Source organism: Gracilinanus agilis, chromosome 1 (genome assembly GCF_016433145.1).
Source record: "Gracilinanus agilis isolate LMUSP501 chromosome 1, AgileGrace, whole genome shotgun sequence".
NCBI lineage: Eukaryota > Metazoa > Chordata > Mammalia > Didelphimorphia > Didelphidae > Gracilinanus > Gracilinanus agilis.
Window position 1 is genome coordinate 656,481,056 of NC_058130.1, and position 21,208 is coordinate 656,502,263.

A 21,208-nucleotide genomic window follows, 5' to 3' on the forward strand; every position below is an offset into this window, starting at 1 on the left:
GGGCTTTTCAGTAGATTCCATAAGGGCCAGAAATACTGATGTGCTGATCCTCCCAAGCTTCTAAGATCCCAAACAGCTTGAGGACTTCCAGTGGTAAGCTGCTTGAGGGCTCGAGGGCAAAAGGAACCTTAAGGCATTCAAGGGAGGAAGGATAGCATGGTGGCTTCTGGCTGGGAGTATACCAAATATTAAGCGAATAAGGGGGTCATGAAGCTTTTGGGTTTCGTTTGCACACTTAATTCCAGAATGGAATTCTGCTCATTCTATTCAGTTTATGATTATGAATTACATAAAAGCAACATGACAATATTAAAAGGTCTTTTAGTAGCTCAATAAAAAATAGCACCATATTAGATGTAAACTGTGTAGAGAAAATAGCTAAGTTGTTTTTCAAATAGAGTGTAGATTTGGAGTCAGAAGGACCTGTGTTCAAATTCTACCTCAGATATTTACTAGCTCTGTTAACCCTGGGCAGGTTACTCAAACTGTGCTTGCCTCAGTTTCCTTAGCTATAAAAAGGAGAAAATAATCATATCCATTTCATGGAGTCGATGTAAGCATCAAGTGAGATGATATATGTAGAGTGCTTTGAAAATCTGTAGGTGCTATGTAAATATTTTTATTTATTATTATTATATTATCCGACATACCATGTCATGCATTGGGTTTTTGTGTTGGGAAAAAAAAAGCTGAAAACTTCTAATAATGGTTAAATAAATAAATAAATACACTTCTAAAAATGAGTACACATTGCATTTGAGACTTGAAAATATTGAATGGTGTGCTTTTTTAATGATCAAAAAACCTATCATCTGATGGCAAAGTATCATCAAAGCATTAATACTTTAATGGATCTTTGATCTCACAAATATGAGTATTCTCTCTACAGGTACAGATTGCAATCCACCTGCACTTTGTAATCCTGTGCCAATTTTGACCCTATCCTTTCATTTTTAAGTCCTCCATGGGAAGGTCCAAATGCCACTCATCTCTTATTTACTAAACTTCAAACTCCAGTTTACCTAAGTAATAGCTATTTTTAAAATGTTGGGGAAAAAGTTGTATTTGGTCGTTTATTCTACTAGTCTTCAGAATAGCAATATGTGGTTAGTGCAGAGAGAGCTAGCTTCAGCTGAAGAGATCTCTGTCTCTGATATACACTGGTTCTGAGACTTTGGGCAATTCACTGGACCTTCTTTATTCCTGAGTTTTGTCATGTATAAAATGAGGGAACTGACTGAAATGACCTCTGAGGCCACTTCCAGCTCTATCTAGGAACCTATGATTGTAAGTCACTTAAGCTCTCAGGTAATTTTTTTTAAGATGCTAAGTTTTAGAATATTTGCATATCTCAATTGGCAGAGGAAGTTATCTCACTCAAGAGTTCCCTTCATCAGTGAACTCAAAAAGTTCAGACCAAGGGGAAAAATTCATAACTAAAATAGTTTTGATTTTAAAGATCTTCACAATCTTTTAAATATATCAAGCAAATAGGCAGCAAGAAGGAGGACAACAGAGGATAGGAGTGAATTTGGAATTGTTCCTACAGGATTTCTTGATCAGCTAATCAAGACTACTGTTTGCATAACCTCATTTAGTTTTTGGCAGGAGAATTACTCCTAATTTTTCATAAATGATGTCAGGAGAAGCAGAGGAGAAAAATTCTTTGGTGGCTTCTAAATTATAAACCGTTAAATTCAGTACATGAAATAAAGCTGGCGGTAGGAAGTTTTCAATAGAAATAAGCTATAATAGGCATCAAATAATAGGCGATCTCAATTCTATTTATTTTGGGAGAAAATAAAACGAGTAATTAGGAGTGACAGTTATGCAGTTAATTTGCATTAAAAAATAAAGACATGGTATTCTGACCCAAAAAGAGTAATCCTGTACTTAACTGGGATATTAAGTTCAATTTTACATGTCAAATTTTAGGAAGTATATTGCTTCCAAATTTATCATTCTACTGAAACAGCTCTTTCCAAAGTTCCTAAGTATCTCTTAGTTGCCAAATCTAATGACCATTTATTTCTCAATGCTCATTCTCCTTGTAGCCCTTGGAACTGTTGGTCTTTGGAGACACCACTCTCTCCTGGTTTTCCTTCTGCCTATCTGATTCTCTTCTCCGGCTCCTTTGCTGAACCCTCTGACAGGTGTCCATCAAATTTCAATCATGGATCCTCTTCTGTCCGTATTATTTCACTTGGTGATCTCATTAGCTCCTCTGGATTTAATTGCCATCTCTTTGCTAATGATCTTCAAATCCATCTTTCTTGTCTCACTTTCTCTGCTGACCTCCAATCTTCCATCTCCAACTACTTTTCAGACATCTCATACTAGATGTCTTGTAAACATCTTAAAATTAATATATCCCCCCCAAAGAATCTAATCCCCTTAATCTCCACTTCCCATTACTATAGAGGGCAATGCCATCCTCTTGGTTTGTCAGGTCTGACACCTAGGTTTCATCCTGGATTCCTCACTTTCTGTCATCCCCCATATCCAAGCAGTTGGCAAGGCTTGTCAGCCTCTCCTTTGCAACATCTCTTCTATATGCCTCCTTTCCTTTGACACTGCTATACATATCCTCATCACCTTACACCTCACTTACTTTAGTAGACTCCTGATGGGACTACTTGCCTTAAGCTTCTCCTCACTCCAATCCATTTTTCATTTTTTTCTAAAACACAGGTCTGATCATGTCACCTCTCTACTCACCAAACTCTAGTGGATTCCTATGCTTCCAGAAGCAAATACAAAATATTTCTTTTGGGGGGCATTTAAAACCGCTTATCACCTAGTTCCTGCCTCCCTTTTCAGTCTTTTCACACCTCCCCAACATGTATTCTTTGATCTAGTGACTCTGGCCTCCTGGCTGTTCTGTTTATTAACAAGATACTCTATCTCTCCAAATTCAGGTATTTTCTCTGTTTTTTCCCCATGACTGAACTGCTCTTTTTTTTCCTTGTTTCAATGATTGTCCTTCCCAACTTCAAGCCCCAGATAAAATCCCATCTTCTATAGGAAACCTTCCCCAACACATCTTACTTACAATGCTTTTCCCTTTTTCATGACTTTATATTTATCTTTTACATAGCTTGCTTTGTACATTTTTTGCATGTTTTCTCTCTGATAGAATGTATGCTCTTAAGGGCAGGGTCTACTTTTTGCCTCTTTTTGCTTCTTTAGTGCTTAGCATAGTAGTTGGTACATAGTAGGCACTTAATAAATGTTTATGGAATAGATAAACTGGATTTTGTGCAAAGAATAATAATAGCTCAGGTGGTGGTAGGACTAGAAATCTTACTATAGTTTTAGACTCATCCTGTTTGAATCCAAAGATGAGATTAAACATTATTTATAAGTTTTAAAGAGGCAAGCTTAGGCTTGATATAAGGAAAAATTCCTAATACTTATAGTATGAGAGCTATGCAAAGAATGGAATGGAATATCTTGGGAATTAGTATGTTACTATTCATTGGATGTCTTTAAGGAAAACCCAGAGGACTTGTGTTGTTGTTGGAATATTTTTCTTAGGTATTAGTTGCATTAAATGGTTGCCAAGGTACTACTTCCTCATTTTGAAATTCTGTGATTCTGAGATTCAACAGAAACCCATAAATATCCATGAAAAATTTTAAAGAAAAGAATTAGCAATAAATTCATGAATTCAGATGTTTTGGCAAAAGATACATAAATATGGTTGCTAAACAAGATAACAGATTCACGTGAGAGACATTTGGACACATAGGTATTACTGAGATTTAGTGTAGTGGGACTCATAACTACAATGAAGCTCTACAAGTATATTCATAAAGATGAAGTTTGATAAATGGGGGAAAGAAGGCTGAGTAGCAATGTATGTAGAGAAGATGTGTTCTTTTCAGAAAATCTAAGAAGCAAAGAGGGAAAACAGTGGAAAATATTTGATGTAAATATAGGCAGGAACAGAAGTAACACAATCAGTATATACTGGAGATTATTACCTAGCTAGAAAGAGAATGGAAGTATTTGGATCTTGTAAAGACTTAGACACATTTTTTTTATTGGGGGAGAGAGGAAATAGGATTTCTCTAAAAAGACATATGGATATACATGGAACTTATCAACTGACAAATTTTTGAAAAATTTTGTACAGAAAGAAAAAGGGCAGGTAATAAAGTGTTACGGTAAAAGTGTGGCACAATAATATATGAAAGACAGCAAGTCCACTATAATAATGAGTCAATTCTAATAATGCCAAATACAAACAAAAAACTAGGAAAGGAAATTATATGGGAGATGGGTGATGGAAATCCAAAATGGAATATGACAATTGCTTGGAGTAAATGAATAAAGAAAATAGTTGAGAAAGAGCAGAACTATTCAACTTTTATTATGCTTCTATTCTCTCTAGTAGAAAGAATGATCTATAGTATAGAAAGGATAACAAAGGTACCTAATAGAGAATTAAAATTCAAGATATAAAAGAAGATATTAAGAGAATACCTAGGTTAATTGTGGGATGAAGCTAATAGTATTAAAGAAATTACATCCTAGTTTACTTTAAGAATTGGCAACTGTTAATACTGAGGTATTTTAGTGATCTTTGAAAGATCATCAAGAGTTTGAGAAATGTCACAGTATTAGAGGGGAAAAATGTCACAGTATTTTTAAAAAAATGAATAATGCATATTTTGAAGACCATAGGCCAGTGAATCTAAACTCACAATATTAGTTAGAATCTAAAAAAGGGAAAATCATGAAATCATGATCATGAAAAACCTGTATGACTTCTTCAAGAATTGGTAATGTATGGTTAATCTCATTTTATTTTTGAACCCAGTTATTATATTGATAGCTCAGGAAAATACTATAGTTTTAGTTTGCTTACATTTTAATAAAATATTTGACAGTCTTTTATACCCTTCTTATAGCTAAAATACATAAATATTGGTAAAATGACAGCATATTAGTTGGATTTGGAACTTGAAGGGGCCAGCACCTTAAAAGAAGTGGCTAATCCATTAACCAACTCATTTAAACATGCTACCTATTTCATGAGAGAAAAGTTGGCTCAAGATACAAGATGAGACACACCATTTCAGACATGGCCTTTTACTTAACTATGCATATTTAATATAAGGATTTTATTTTTCTTTTCTTTTTACAATTGCAAAGGGGAGATAAAATAAATGCTTTTTATTTGGAGAGAGATTAATTCAGCTTTTAAAGTGTCTGATTGATATACATCAACTGAAAAATGTTGTCCTTGGAATACTTTGTAGACCTCTTCTTGGATTCATACTATTTAACATTTTTAGCAATAATCTGGATAAAAGTTTGGGAAGTATATTTATAAATATTTCAGAAAACACAAAGTTAAGAGGAAAAGCTACTGGAAAATATTTCAAAGTCAAAATCCAAAATCTTGACAGAGTAGTGTGTTGAGATAAGTCAAATCAGTTAAAATTTAATAGGAATAAATGTAAAATAATTAATAATTCCAGAAAATAAGGAGAGATAAAAGGGTTTTCTCGAATGAACAATGCAATGGTGATGGTTTTCTCTGGGGGAGAGGGCTGAAACATACTGATTACATTGAGTAAATCTGGGAATTTTTTTTTCCTTCTAAAAGAAATTAATTATAAGGGCTTGTTCTCTGGGAGGGATAGAATTGATGGGTGGGGAGGGACATAATATTAGTAATTCTAAAACAAAAGATAACAATAAAACCTTTTTTGAAAATGAGCAGCAGCAGTGTAAAGAAATAAAAGAAAACAAAATGGGAAAGAGGAGAGAACTCTTTAGAGATATCACGAATACTAGAATGGGGGTGTCAGTGGAGTCAAAATCCTTGTACTTTCAGCAGAGGACCCTGCCAGCATAGAACACACTGTATAGTTAGGTAAACTTTTATTCAGTTTAATATTTCTTTGTTGATTGGATGTTTAAATACATGGCTAATTTCTAATTTTAATAGTAGATATAATATATGGGTAAATGTGAAAATGCTATCTTTCAGGAGAAATTCACAAATTTAAATCTAAGTATCTTAACCTTTAGCATGAATGTAGATACTGTATACTTTGAAAATGAGAAAAAATGAGAAAGAGGAAGATGGAGAGAGAGAAAGGGGTGGGGGAGAGAGAGTGAGACAGACAGACACACACACACACACACACACAGAGAGAGAGAGAGAGAGAGAGAGAGAGAGAGAGAGAGAGAGAGAGAGAGAGATATTTTGCCTTGAAAATGGCTTTTAAGATAAGATTCATGAAATGTTTTGTAAGTTCCAATAGTGATGGACACTACTTTCTAGTCTCTTAGTCAATTTTATCACAAATATGAAGTCATCAGTTAAATGGGAGGGAAATGAAATTGAAATGAATAGAATCACTCTATTTTACATTTATGTAACTGATTGAATCTGTCATCACCTACATGAATAAAGTAAAGGTCAGTACCATGTAAAGTACCTAAATAATTACTGGTAAAAACAGGAGCAGGCAGAATTATTGATACCTGCTCTCTGCAAAAGAATATTTAAACATTCACTACAGAGTTGATGCAATTTAGTATAGTCATATCTATGTCTAGCATTTCAATTATTAAACTGATTTGATCCAATGCAATTTCCAATTCATCTATATTTCATTACTTTTATTGGCACAGGAATAAAAGTACACATAGGGTAATTATTCTGTGAATAACCTCTTTCTCAGAACAAGAATCTTTTGGCTTTTGGATGGGGCAATTTAATACTGAGGCTTGTGTATGAAATGGCCACTCTGTCGTAGCCTATCCTGAAAACTTCCTGGCCACAAGAACTATTTTACCCTACCTCAGATTTTTGTTCTTCTCTCTCTTAACTTGCAGGCTCCCAAAGAAGTACCCTGTCCCCAGTCCTACACCCTCCTGGTCCCAAACTTTTTTTCTTCTCTCACTGCCTTATTACCAGTCCAGGGCAAATTCAATTAAAACCTCAAATATTTATTAAGCACCTATTATATGAAAGACAATGTGCTAGGGATTAGGAATATAGTGATAATTATTACCTTCCTATTGCTTAAACCCTTGGTCCAAGAGAGGGATGAGATAGTAAGTTAAGAGTGTGTTTACAGATAAGAAAATGTAAACCACACAAAGTGGATCCAAGGTTATTTCTAGTTTAGGTGGGAGCTGGAGATGGCTTGAATTATAGTAGAGTTTCTTTGAAGGGAGAAAAAAGGAACAGTGTAGAAAAGATGGGAGAGATAGTGATGTGAGGTGACAAGACTAACAAGGCAAGAGAAGATAGGAAGAAGGGAGGATAAAAAACCAAATTGCTCTCCCCTCACACAATTGGTAGCTGTGTGATCCTTGGCAAGTCACTTAAACCAGTTTGTCTTAGTTCCTCATCTGTAAAATGAGCTGGAGAAGGAATTGATAAACTACCCCAGTATCTCTGCCAAGAAAGACTTAAGTAGGGTCATGAAGAGATGGACACAACTGAATTACAACGATGTAATATATTACCAATAGTAAATGAGATTCATGATAATTATTATAAAAGATAGCCATATGTAGGATTGAAAAAGGAGGAGAGATGATCAGGAATAAGGAATATCAGATGGCCAGCTGGCAGACTATAGTGATGAGGGATATTGGAAGGCCTTATAGCCAGTTGGTGAACCTATGGCACATGTGCAAAGGGGGCTGCTTCCCTACCCCTCAACATGCACCATTTCTCACATGACCCATCCCACTGCCCAGCAGTCCAATGAGAGTGTTTCCTCCCTGCCCCGTGTGGGGCAGGGGGGGCAGCTCACATGTGGCATGAGGGTTGCAGTTTGGGCACTCAGTCTCTGAAAGGTTTGCCATTACTGGCTATAGTCTATTGTATAGCTCTTAAATGTAAGATTTAGATGAGAACATGGATTAGAAACTTAGAGGGTAAAAAGGATCAAAATCTGCCTTAATGGAGGGAGTATCCTCAATGATAAGATTGCAAATTCATCAAATGATTAATTTTGGTGGTCATATGCTATTCTGAGGAATCTGCATGGATCTGGAATTAGGTGGCTGCTGGTGTGACTTTAGAGTCTAGATATAATCTACACCAAAGTAGGGGGGAACAACTAAATGACAATAATGACCTTTTCTAAAATCAGCCAACAGCTACCTGACTGACTATAGAAAATAACATCCCTAATCTACCTTCCCATCATGAGTAGAGGATCTTGTCACTGAGACATGACAACCAGTGATGGACAAGTCAAAGTCTATATCTTAGGGTTCAGATAATGTACATGGGATAAAGCTACATACTTCCAGGTAGTGTCAGAATACACTGATCTGGGGGAGGGTGCCTCAGAGGAAAATGTCAACCTATCAAGGTTATGCTGAAGCTATAATGTTAAAAAAACAAACAAACCAAAAAAACACCACATGTATCCTCAAAAGATTCTTAAAAGGACAGTTAATGTTGTGATGAGTTTAACTTGTAGTTAAGTTTACTTAACTAATTCCAGGGTGAACATTTTCAGGATAACTCCATGTATTCTATTTTTATTAGGACATTTTTGTTTTTATATAAAGGAATATCCCTGTAACTAATATCCAAACACTTCAAAGCTTCAAACAACTGGCACCCAGCAGGCCTTGAGAGCAAATGAACAGAAGTCAATTTGAGCTTATTGAACATAGGCTAAAACTTTTGTAATCTGTGATTTAGGTAAAAATCAGAGTTTTCCTTATACTGGGGAATTAGAAAACATTTTTTGTCTTAGCAGGTATTCTGATCGTTAGTTTAGTTAAGATTATAATTTGGTTAAGATCTATATTTCAAAAGAGAATCATATTTAGAGATATTAAAATATGTATATATTTAAAGTATATTAAGTATACTTTAATATATTAAAGGCCGTCCTTTAAGTGTACATGTTCTCTCATTCCTTCCAAAACGCTGGACAATGTTGGAATACTTCTTGCTCCCAGTTGACACTTCCAGGCTGTCCCTCTGCCACATTTAGAATTGTCCTCTGTTACAAAGTACCACTCAGCAACCTCCTCCTTTGAGGGTTGCTCTATCTAAATATTACTCAGTCTATATTATTATATTAAAAAGACTCAGTCTATATCCTGATGACAATAATCTACCAGCTTTAAGGTCATTATCATTCTTTTCTCTAGGAGAGCAGGAGTTGGCTCACCTTCTTCCAACTTAAGTACTTAAACAATAGGACTTCAGCATATATGTAAATATGAGCGAAAACATGCTATTCTTTCAATTCTAAAATGTTCTTAACCATCATGTGCTACTCCACAACCTCTTAGCAAATTGGAGGGATGTTTACTCTCTTGATCTAACCATTTCCCACAATGTTCTACTGCTAGGATCAGGAATTCTGAAATTTCTTTACCTAATCATAATTTCCTATCACTACATCGATCATTCCTCATAAACCTGTTCTTTGTTTTCTCAATGAATTATAGTCTCTTCAGGTTTCACTTTTCTCTCTTCTCAGTTTTAATATCATTGCTTATTAGTTTGATGTTATATTATCCTCCATTCTAAAATCTCTTGGCCTCTTGTCTTCTCACTACTCTTATCTTCTCAAATGCCAATATGGCATTACATTGATGATCTATATTCTCAACTTATAATACTGAATAAAGCAAGGTTTCCATCTGGGTCCATTGAAAATTTATCCTATCTATGAGGAAATTGGTAGCATAGTGGGCCAGGAGGCATGGGAATATGTTAGTTCAGCAAGACCTCATTAGCTGTAGGACCCTGGGCAAGTCACTTTATTTGTTTGCTTCAGTTTTTTTTCAAATGGAAATATGGGATAAAAAAAAGCACCTAACTCTTAATGTTCTTGTGAGGATCAAATAAGATAAGTAAAAATGCTTAACATAGTACCTGGCACATAGTTAAGTTCTATGTAAACAATAATTTCCTTTCCTACCTTTGTAAGGGGGAAAAGGGGTTTTTTGGTTGAATATTAAAAGATTGGTCACCAGGGGATTGAACAATTATCAATCCCCAATTAATAATAACCTCAAGTCAAAATGACTTTTATGGAAATTTATTTACAAAATATAGGAGAGAGTGGAAGTAGAGAGATGAGAAGAGGGGTAGAATAAGAGATTTGTATTCAAGTCTAGGCTTTTACTCTGGCAGGGCTCTAGAGGCCCAGTCAGAGACTAAAAGTCAGTTAACAAGGGCTTCTCCCAATCAAGGGAGGCTCCCAGAGGCTAGTACCTCCTGGGAGGTTAAAGGAGTCAGCCTTCTTCACTCACCATGTTTAGTTCTAAGAGAGAGATTTAAGAACAGTCTCACCAAGTCTCAGAGTCCCAGGTCCAGGTCATGAACCAGAGGCCTCCTTCAGGTCCCATTCATGAACCAGAAGAGAGCCCAGTTGACTGAGGTCTCTTTTTAAAGGGGCCTCTTTTGCCTCACTTCCAGTGGCCTCCTCTTAGTTTATGTTTCCAATCATAACAGACACTTTTCTTAGGACTGCCCAGGAGGCAGTCAGTAAATTCTGATTTGTTAGTCTAGCACACATGGGTTACAGACCACCCAACTTGTGAATAAAATGGAGATGTTTTCACCTTTGGTGATTAAATCTAAAGATGGGAAGGGTAGATTTAATCTCATTATCACACCTTTCCCTTTCCTTTCTTTCCCCTTTCCTTTCCCCACTTATGTTAACTAATCCTAACTGAACCCTCACTATAGGAGAGGTAATCCTTTCATTTTTCATTTTTTCCCCTGATTCTCCAGCTCACTCCCCATAATGGTTGTTCTAAACCACTGCTCTACTCATTTCCTGCACAATTCCTTCCCTGAACCTTCTCAGTGTAGGATTTTCTTTCATAGTTCACTAATAAAATCTAAACCATGTCCAAGTCTTCTTCTTCTTCTTTTTTCTCCATTTCAAAACTCCCTTGAAGTTATTTCTCATTCTTTCCTCCTTTATTCAAATTTGATAAAGTGATATGGCTTTCTAATTGTCAAGGCCAGCCTCTCTACCACAACATAAAGCCGTGAATCCATTTCTTTGCATTTCCTCTATCAAACAGATCCCATAAATATGCCCTTTCCACTTTGTCTCCATTTTTTTCTCCATAAACTAGTTCCTTTACTATAAACATGATTAAACTTCTAATCCTTTAAATAGAAAAAAATACTGAAATTAACCCTATAGTTCTCTCTCACTATCTCCTATCTCTCCTACTTGCCACAGACTTTTAGAAAAAAATTCTTGCCTATATTTCCTCTTCTGAGGCACTGTTTTAGCCTTTGCAATTTGGTTTTTGGGAAGATGTTAGGGGGTTATCTCTCAACTGAAACTGTGCATCCAAAGGTAACAATGAACTCTTAATTGCCAAATTATTGTAATGACTTTTTCTCAATGCTCATCCTTCTGGATCTCTGTAGTATTTGATAATGCTGATTATGTACTTATAGATATACATGTTTTCTGCCTTATTTGAATGTCAATTCCTTGAGAAAATCTACATCTTTATTCTGCTTAGCTTCTCTCTAAGGCCTACACCAGTACTTGACATGTAAGCACTCAATAAATGCTTGATGAATAGAAACTGAGCAATCTGAAATCTGGATGACTTTGTCATTTTCCTTTTGGCCTTCAGTTGTCTCACCTGCAAAAAGAAGTTACTGTCCTAGATGATCTCCAAGATCCTGACCATTCCAAAATTTTACTAAATCAAGAATCCACTGGAGAGTATGACCAGATAATATTTATGGACCCTTCTAGCACTAATATAACACATTGTTAATAATAGCTGCTTAATCAATATTTCATTCTTCTGCTAAAATGTAAGCATCCTCAGGGGAGGGACAGTGCCATTTAAGTGTGTATGTGTACTCACTTGCACAATTGCGCATATACACATATATAACAAATATATATGTATATATATATACATAGATATAAATATGTATGTAGCCATAATTGTTTATGTTAATAAAGAGTCACAGCACCTAGAGTACCTTGAACATATTAACACTTAACATTGAACTGAATTATTTGAATTGAATTTCCCTTTTTTTCCTCTGTCTGAATACATTTTTCACATTTGGGTTAAATGCATTTTTGTTAGAAGAAGGGGAGTAAGCTAAATGAATCATTGAAAACATAGAATATTCCCAGGCTTATAAATTATATAGACTTTGGAGTACATGACATAAAATATAGACCTTTATTCACATATATTTTATCAATACTTTATTTTAGTGAATGGTGTTCAACCAATTCTAATTTCACTGTTTCCCAAGTAAGAGAATATGCAAGCTCCAAAATAGAAATTTAGGTTGAAAATGCTTCAATTGAACTATGAATTCCTTAAGAGCAGAAACTTTTTTTTCTTTTTGCTTTTCTTTGCATCGGCATTTAAGGAAAGCTCATGACTCAATGATTGTTGGCACATGAGATAATGCCAGCTTAATCAAATATGATATGTGATCATTAAAATTTTATTATCACTGCAGATTTCTTCATATATATGGCAAGATATATTGTTTTAAAAGACTATGAAAATATATGGAAAAGAAGTTACCACAAGATTGTTTTTTATTTTATTTTTCTCTCCTCTTTTATTGAATCATATCATCACTAAGAACCTCAATTAATTAAAACCAAACAATCAATTAATCTCTATTTTTTGAACTTTTAGTAACAAGTCAAAAGAGAAGATAATGAAATTAGAGTAATTATTTTTTAAAAATCACTTCAGGGTATATTCTAATATAAGTAAACAGAAACAATTTTATACATTATAGCATATTTTTGGTACAAGAAAGTATAATTAATTCATTTTAGAGACATTCTCAAAACCAAGGGTTAAAACATGTTTAGCTCCAAATGAATCAGAAAACTCAATTAAAATATCCATTTCCCAACCTTTCCAATTATTTAAGTTTTTACTGCCTAGTGCTTATGACAGGTTAAATAAAAGAGTTTCAGAACAGTGAGTTTTAGAAACCTTTCATAAAAGCCAATAGCTAAATTATCATAGTGAGAACAGAGACTATCCTTAGGGTTTTTATATGCAAATTAATAGAGCCTTTTCATTTTTAGTCAAATCTATGAAATTTATCCAGAAATATAAAAAAAATCACAATAACTAAGGCTTCTAAAATATTTAGTTGTGAAACGAATAATGAATCTGAATGTAAGGAATTGTACACAGTTAATAAATACCTTTTACAGTCCTCCTGGGTTAAAGAAACATCACACTCAATAAAAGGTCATTAAGTTCTAAATTAGTGGCAACCATTTTGAGATGTATTATTCCTCCAATGTATGTCAAAAATCCATTGACACATAATTTTGCAGGTGTGTGTAAATGCTCACATGTGTATATGAGCATGCAATGAAGCAGGGAAAACTTAGACAATTATCCTGATATTTCAAACCTCATACTTTTTTCTTTGCTTGAATTATCAAGATAATTGCCTCAATTTTCCACTTCATTTTACATGTTTAAGTATAATAACCAGGAGAGAAAAATAAATTTTGAGTGAAGTATTGAATTTTGGAATCAAAGAAGAAAATTTTGAGATAATTCATCTTTAAAATACATATAATCAGAAAATATAGATCTTTATATACTCACCAACACATGTAGGTAAGGAATCATTCCATTGTGCCAAAGAATTGGGCACTGTGTCACATCTAATTGCTATGGATCCATAGAGAATGTATCCTGGATTACATTCAAAAAGAACCAATGAACCAACTGCAAATTCATTGCCAATCCTTCTTCCAAATCTTGGTTCAGGAACAGAACTGCATTGTGTCGCGCTTGTTCTCGGAACAGCTGCATGCATACAAACAATTGCTGATTTCAATTTCACATTTGATAGAGAAATACAGATTTTCAAATGTTACTATGAACAGATACTTCAAAGATTATTCATTAGTTTTTAAACTAAAAATATCAATTTAGACAATTCCTAAAAGTCCCTCAGATAGCAAATTATACTACTATTCAAATGAGATAAAATATTAATATTTTATCAATATTTTCAATAAAATAAAATTTATATTTAGAACTTTTTAATCAAAGGGGCCTTTAAAAATGAACTACAGTATATTAATACTGTAGTTCAGGATAAAATACAACTTTACATAGATAGCAGAATTTATAAGATAAAGGTTGAAAGATGAGTTTTACTTAGTTATAATGAAATATTCAGTTTATAAAAACATGAGTTACATAGTGAGAGTTGACATCTCATTATTTTAGCGTCTGATCCTTCAAAACACAATTATAGGAACCTAGTAAAGTATCTTAGTAATTCAGAAGCAAGGCCACAACATTACCTACTTTAAACAGGTGTACTGATTTTTTTTTTTTTACTTCAAAGGATAAAATAGACTCAGGCTAAACAGAACATGTCAGACAGATTAACAACAATAGAAAAATTTGACTAAATGGGATATCAAACTTGAGGTCTATTTTGAAATTCATTGATATATACTTCAAATAGGATATTTTTTAATGCTTAAAATAAATTCCAATGATAACAGGATGTTTTTTTAAACACACACACATATATATAAAATATATATATATATAGGTAGTAATGAAAGAGATCAGCAACAGTCAAATGAGATCTGATAAACTTTCCCAGTAAGCCTACCCTTCTTTATCGCTTTATTAAATATAACTGATTTTTATGGTGCCTTTACTATCACTAATACCTTCAAAACATTTATAGAGCAATTTATTATCTAGTCAGTAGTACAAGATTCTACCCAAACCAAAAGTAGGATAAGGGGTTTAATAAGAACATCAAATTAGGGAGTTGTTTTTTAAAAAGGATTTTATGATGAGAACTAAATATAAGTTAACTAAGGTAAGACAGACAAGAATATCATACATGATTTCAAGAAAAGCATCTAAAATAAAAGTTCCTGAAAAATTGGGAAAGTAGAAATGATCATTGGAAAAAAAGGAGAAAAAAAGTTAGAGTATAATGACAATTGCCCAGTAATAATGTGAAAAGGTTAAAAAATCTGCTTCTATAAGAATAGTAGAATGGGTTTGTATCAGAGTCACAAAATTCTTTGCATTTATAAGAGGACCAGAACCAGTCATAGTAGGAAGTCCTGGGATATAAATATTATGGTGTTTATATACAGAGATAGAAGAGATGGAAATTCACAATACTTGTGTAGTGCCATGTCATGAATTAGTAATATTGATCATCAAAATTTTAAGCACATTAATGACCAAGAAAGAAAGAGAAAAAGAGAGACAGTGAGAAAGAGAAAAAGATTTAAAATCATGATAAGATCAACAAAAGGGGGTAAATGGGATTTCTAAATTGAGAGTGAGGAAAGAAGTATTAAGGTTTTGGAGAGGTGTTTTAAATGTAAAAAAAATAACTTTCATTGTTAAGATATTTATGGATATGTGCTTTTAAGGAATAATGTGGAGCAGAGTTATATTTGAATATATCATTCCTTAGTGTTTATCTAGGCTATTGTGTCACTTACCTTGATAAACAAAGTGAAATCCCTTAGCTGTTATGGGTCCAACTGAAGTAAATCGAATTGTGATCTGATTACCTGAACTCAGTGGAAGTGATTCTCCTACTCAACAAAACAAACACTAAGATGTCATAAATAATTTTCATTAAGTAAACCTCACAAAGACTACTAAAATGTTCTGCCATTTGAAAACTGCAAACTGTGTTCTATCAAAATTAATTTTAAATGAGTGCCAATGATCATAAATTCTCTAATGGTTGCATTTCACAGATACTTTATAACTACAATCATTAATGAGAAATTTGATAAATACAGCCTACTTTTCTTAAAAGTACTCATATATTTCATGATACATCAAACATATCATATACATAAGGAGTAATAGCACATAATATTTGTATAGTGCTTTATAGTGTTTTTCCCCTAAACTGCTTTTACATATATTGCTTCAAAATGAATTAATAAATTCAAAGATAAATTAGTCTTATACTAGGACATAGTCCCAGGAAAAAGGTAGATTATAGTTGTTGTTTTTTTAAATTCCTGTATTAGTTCAGTTGGCTTCTGAGTCACTTCTAATTGAGTTTCTTTCAACTTAATTTGTTTCCAAGAAAGGATGACATAAATCTCAACTTTCACTACAGCACCCATCACAATCAGTACTAAGTCAATAACTGAGGCATGGCAGTTCTATTAAAGGATACCTGAATGGGATCCTGAGAGGGAAGATAACAGAGCAGATTGCTGAGTTGGCCCATCATACACCTCAACCACATCGTGGAGTGATGTCTGGAAAAATACAAACTGGCCAAACACCACTGATCAACAGGAACCAGGAGAAGCAACATAAAATCACCAACCATCCAAAAACAAAACAAAACAAAAAAATAGAAAGAGGAGGAGAGAGAGAACAAAGTATTACAATAGGATAATGATTTTTTCCCTGCATTTCAAAAAGGAGAGTTGCCAATTGGTTGTTTTCCCTGACAAAATATTTCAAGTCATAGAAATGATCAGCTTCTAATAATTTCAACAGAATCATGTAAAAACTGATTCTGAGGAAACTGTGTTTACATATTTCAATTCAGATAATAAGTAGTAAAACTAATAATTTATATGTTATAATCTCTACATTTTTATTTGGACTATCATCCAGAGCTTGTTTCTGATAACTTTGTGACTCTCTTCTCTTTCTAGTTTTCCCTCTACATTGTACAATTAATCATATAAAATTTATAAACACCGGGGGCCTTATTTTTCTTTGGTATATTATTTGAAATATTATCTCGTTAATATTCTTTAGTTCCATTCCTTGACACAATCATGTTTTGTTCATAAACTTCTGTTAAAATTTTCTCCACAAAATCCCTCATGAAATACCTGTGGAATTAAATTATATTGTGATTCCTTAAGCAACTGAGATTCTTAAATAACAGGATTTATCAACTGTATATTTTTCCATTTTAGAAACAATTTTGAAATACTTACCAGGAGAGTTTTTACAAGATTGCCCTGTAATTTCATACTATCTGCACCTTGAGTGCATGTGCTAAGATTTATTTCAAGAACTGGCCCAATTGCAAATGGTTCTTAAACTCTAGAATTTGGGAGACAAGAACTGTCCCCAGTGAAGAAAAAGCTTGCTATGTGGACTTCAAGATAATGAATTTAAAAATAACTTCAAAAAACTCCAGTACTTTTTAATAAGTTAAATGAAAAATGGTGATAATTAAAATATATTTTCAATAACCTTAAAATAGGATTAAAACTGTATTTCAAGGTCTTTAAACTGTTTTTAAATTATTTTAAAACAATTTTAATAATTAAAAAATTCCACTGGGCTTTTACTTTTTCTCTCAACTTCTGTATGTCCCAATGACTACCTCAGGTGAGCATATTTATTTATAAGTCTACTGGGTTTCTTCATATGGATATTGACATAAATTCTATCCAGAAATTTAAATGAAAACAATTGCAAATAATAAACTACTTGTATTCTGTGGCTCATTAAAATTAGCTGGTGATCTCAGTCCAATTCTTTGTAGAAGAAAATAGTATGTAAAACACAGCAGGTGTTTTGCTGTGAATGTCAAAAGAACAATTTAATAGTAATCATATTTTCGGTTACTTAGAATCTGAATCTTGGATTTTCCTTAAAATTAAATTACCAAAATTCTATTAGTAATACTTCCTCATTATGCTTTAATTCTTCCTCAAAATTCAAGGACATACTCAATTTAGTCTGTAAACAATTAATAGAATATTTATTCAAATAAATAGAACTCAAGTGCATTCCTGTTAATTTCAGATAATTAATGTCTGAAATGTTGTAAATAAAATATTTAAAGAAACAAAATTCAGAATATTATCTTCTAAGATTATCTTCTGAAATATATATTCATGATTTTTAGAACTTTAAATTTTATTGTAAAACAGGCAGGAATTGATATTTGGAATAATTTCTTCCAAATGTTCAGTGTTCTTTGTATTAAAAATGTTATCTCTACTATCTAATCTTACAAATACTGATAATGTGAAAACTTACTTCAGAGAATTCCATTATAAATTGAAGGGTTTCTATTTCTTTATGATTGGCTCATAATAATAAGTTTGACTTAATTAAAATAAATTTACAATAAATAGTCCTTTAGAACATAATTTCTCAGCTTGCTTTCCATGTACTAATAAGTTTAGATCTGAGCAAATAGGTAAAAAAGAGATATGAACTCTTCATAAATCTTTTGTCCTGCTATCAATGAGCATTTAATCTTCAGTATAACCAACTTTATTACACATAAAGCATTCAACTCTCTCTGCCAGGCAAAAAGAAAATTTAAAACACTTGAAAACTACAAACCTCACTCTGTGCCTTTGTTTCTGCCTCTCTGGCTCTGTTTCTCTCTTTTTTTTTTGCTTACTGAATATCTGAGACTCTTGCTCTTTTCAGCTAGAGGCTGAAAAGGAATCATTAATTCTAGCATCTCTGTTTATGTCAACATAGAGCAAAAATATATCCTTTCATTTTGTTAACCTGCCACCACTTGCATCCAGTACTCATCTTAATCAACTGTTTATTTAAATGTCCAGATTCTCTTCTAATGAGGTCTGAATGACCAGCAGCACTAACTTTTAAATGTGATCCATGGAGTTCCAGGAAAATTTCTAAATTGTTTATCTTGCCTGAACTTCATTGTATTAGAAACTGCTACCCTAAATGGTAGCATTACTTCTGTTTTTCCAATGACCTCCTACCTTCTTAACTGTCCAACTTTATTTCAAATTACTTCAATTATTATGAGTTGTGTTTCAGCCAAACAGGAAATATAGACCATTCTGTGTATACATCAGACATTTTCCTATTTCTGTACTTTTGCTCTTGTCATTGGCCATGACTGGAACGTTTTCGCTCATCCTCAACTGTTGACAACCTATCTATTTTTTAAGGCACAAATCAAAAGTCTCTTGATATTCATACCCAATTTTCTACCATTTCATTTTGTCAGAAACAAATTCCCCTTCCTGAACTTTGTATGATAACTTTATTCTTATTAGATATTAGTCTTTGACATAACTATTATATATTCATTATTAGTCTTTATTCAAATAGGAATTGCATATCTATGTATTCTCCTAACCTCTCATAGATTATGAAGTCCATGAGAGTTAGAATCTATTAATTCTTTTATCTCAGCAACATCTTTTTTATTTTGCACAAAATAGGTGCTAAATAAATTGTTTTTCAATAAATGAATGAATCCTTATCATTTGAAGGAGACAACACAAAGAGCAAATAAAGGATAAGACTGAGAATAAAGAGAATATCAATTCCTTGAGGCAGGGACTATTTTACTTTGTCCCTGAATCCCTAGATCTTAGAACAGGGCCTCCAAAATTTTAAGTACTTAAGAAATTTTAGATACTCTAGAATTAGATATTCTCAGTGCTTAACTCTATCCTAGTAAACAAAACATCAAGGCATATTATTCAACCAAATTAACACTTAGAAAGAGCTGGAAACCTAGTCTATGTGTATATATCTATATATAGATACATGAAAGAACCCATTTTTTCCTTAATTACTATAACAACATAGGATAAAACTATTGGGAAAATATTCATTATTTAGTCTTTATTAATATTGTTTGAACCTAGCTTTTTGTGGCTAGAAAATAGTCTAGTGAAAAGGTTACTGTAGAGGTCAAGCTAAATTCAGAGATACTTCTGGGAAGCTCAGATTCCACTCAGTGTTTGTTTTGGGTTTGCTCAGATCTCATTTGGGGCCTATTCAAAACTTGTGTTTTGGATCCCCCAAATGGAGTGGACTTACCTGGTTTTCGTGACATAAAGGAAGTACTTTTTACACACTTCTTTCTTTCTTACCTTCCTTCCTTCCTTCCTTCCTTCCTTCCTTCCTTCCTTCCTTCCTTCCCTCCTTCCTTCCTTCCTTCCTTCCTTCCTTCCTTCCTTCCTTCCTTCCTTCCTTCCTCCAACTCTATCCTAGCAAACATCCTGGCATATTTATCAACCACTTAACATTTTTAGACAGCTAGAATCCTAGTCAATATGATGTTGCTTTAGTAAATATCAACCTGACCTGGTAATATTTGTAAATATAATTTTAATTAAATCAGAAAAAATATATTTCTGTGAAAACTCTATTGGTCCTAGAAACATGTCAGTCCCCCACTACCCATTCCTCAGCCACCCTTTTTATCCTACTGTCTACTTCTTCATTGTGGATCAGTTGAAACAACTGGAAGATAGTGGTATTTAGCCCAGAGCCCAAAAAGCAAAAGCAAAAAAAGATTTAGATAGAAGTATGATAGCTGTCTACAAATATTTGAAAAGCTGTCATGAGAAAGAGGGATGAATCTTGTTTTATTTGACTGTGGAGAAGAGAATCAAGATGATAGTTACAGGAAGGGAAAGTTTAGTTCAAAGGAAGGAACATTATGAGCAATTAGAGCTGTCAAAAATGAAGGGGCTACTGTGGGGAGAATTAGGTTCTTTGTCATCTGAAGTCTGAAAGTAGGGGCTTACATGATTATGTAGTCTTCACTTACCCTCTCAAACTTGTTTGGCTTTTCTAGCACACTTTGCTTGGGTCTCTCCTTTGCCACCACTCTCCATTATAGTAAACATATCTTATAATTATCAAAACAACTCTAATAAAACTTCAATACCTTAAGGACAGAGACCATTAATAAATGTTTGTGTTAGTGGGAAAGGGTTGGATTAGATAACCTATAAAGTCTTTCCCAACTCCAGAATTCTTGAATTTTAAGATACAAAGACACTCCTATAATTAATTCTTGGCTTCAAATTGATTGTTTCAAAAAATTTCTATGTAACTTACGTTTTTTAAAAGAAGAATATTGATAAATAGAACATCTGAGGAAGGTCAATGGTTCCCTAGGAAAATCACTTTGAAGAAACTGGAGATGTTTATTTTGAAGAACAGAAGACTTCAGAAATATAATAGGTGTATGCTTTCACAAAGCATGTGAAAGATCATTTTGTAAAAGCTGAACTAGACTTCTTTGTTTGACCCAAAAGGCAGAATTTACAACAATGATTGGAAATAGAATTGCAAAAATGGAAAATTAAGATTGAGTTTAAAAAATTCCCAGGAAATAGAGTAACAACAAATAGAGTACCCCGCCACCCCCGGTCTGTCTCTTTTTCTCTCACTGATTTTGTCTTTGACCCTGGCTCTG

At 33.4% G+C, this 21,208-nt stretch overlaps 1 protein-coding gene across 1 annotated transcript in view; it reads right to left on the minus strand.

The window, feature by feature from the left end:
* The window catches only part of CSMD3 (CUB and Sushi multiple domains 3), a 1,590,968-nt gene that overhangs the window by 217,609 nt on the left and 1,352,151 nt on the right, over positions 1-21,208 (minus strand). Inside the window, exons 32-34 of the mRNA XM_044684131.1 lie at positions 16,196-16,309; positions 15,498-15,593; positions 13,609-13,812 (exon numbers count right to left, since the gene is read on the minus strand). Coding sequence (XP_044540066.1) covers positions 13,609-13,812; positions 15,498-15,593; positions 16,196-16,309 — 414 coding nt within the window. The remainder of the gene's footprint in view (positions 1-13,608; positions 13,813-15,497; positions 15,594-16,195; positions 16,310-21,208) is intronic.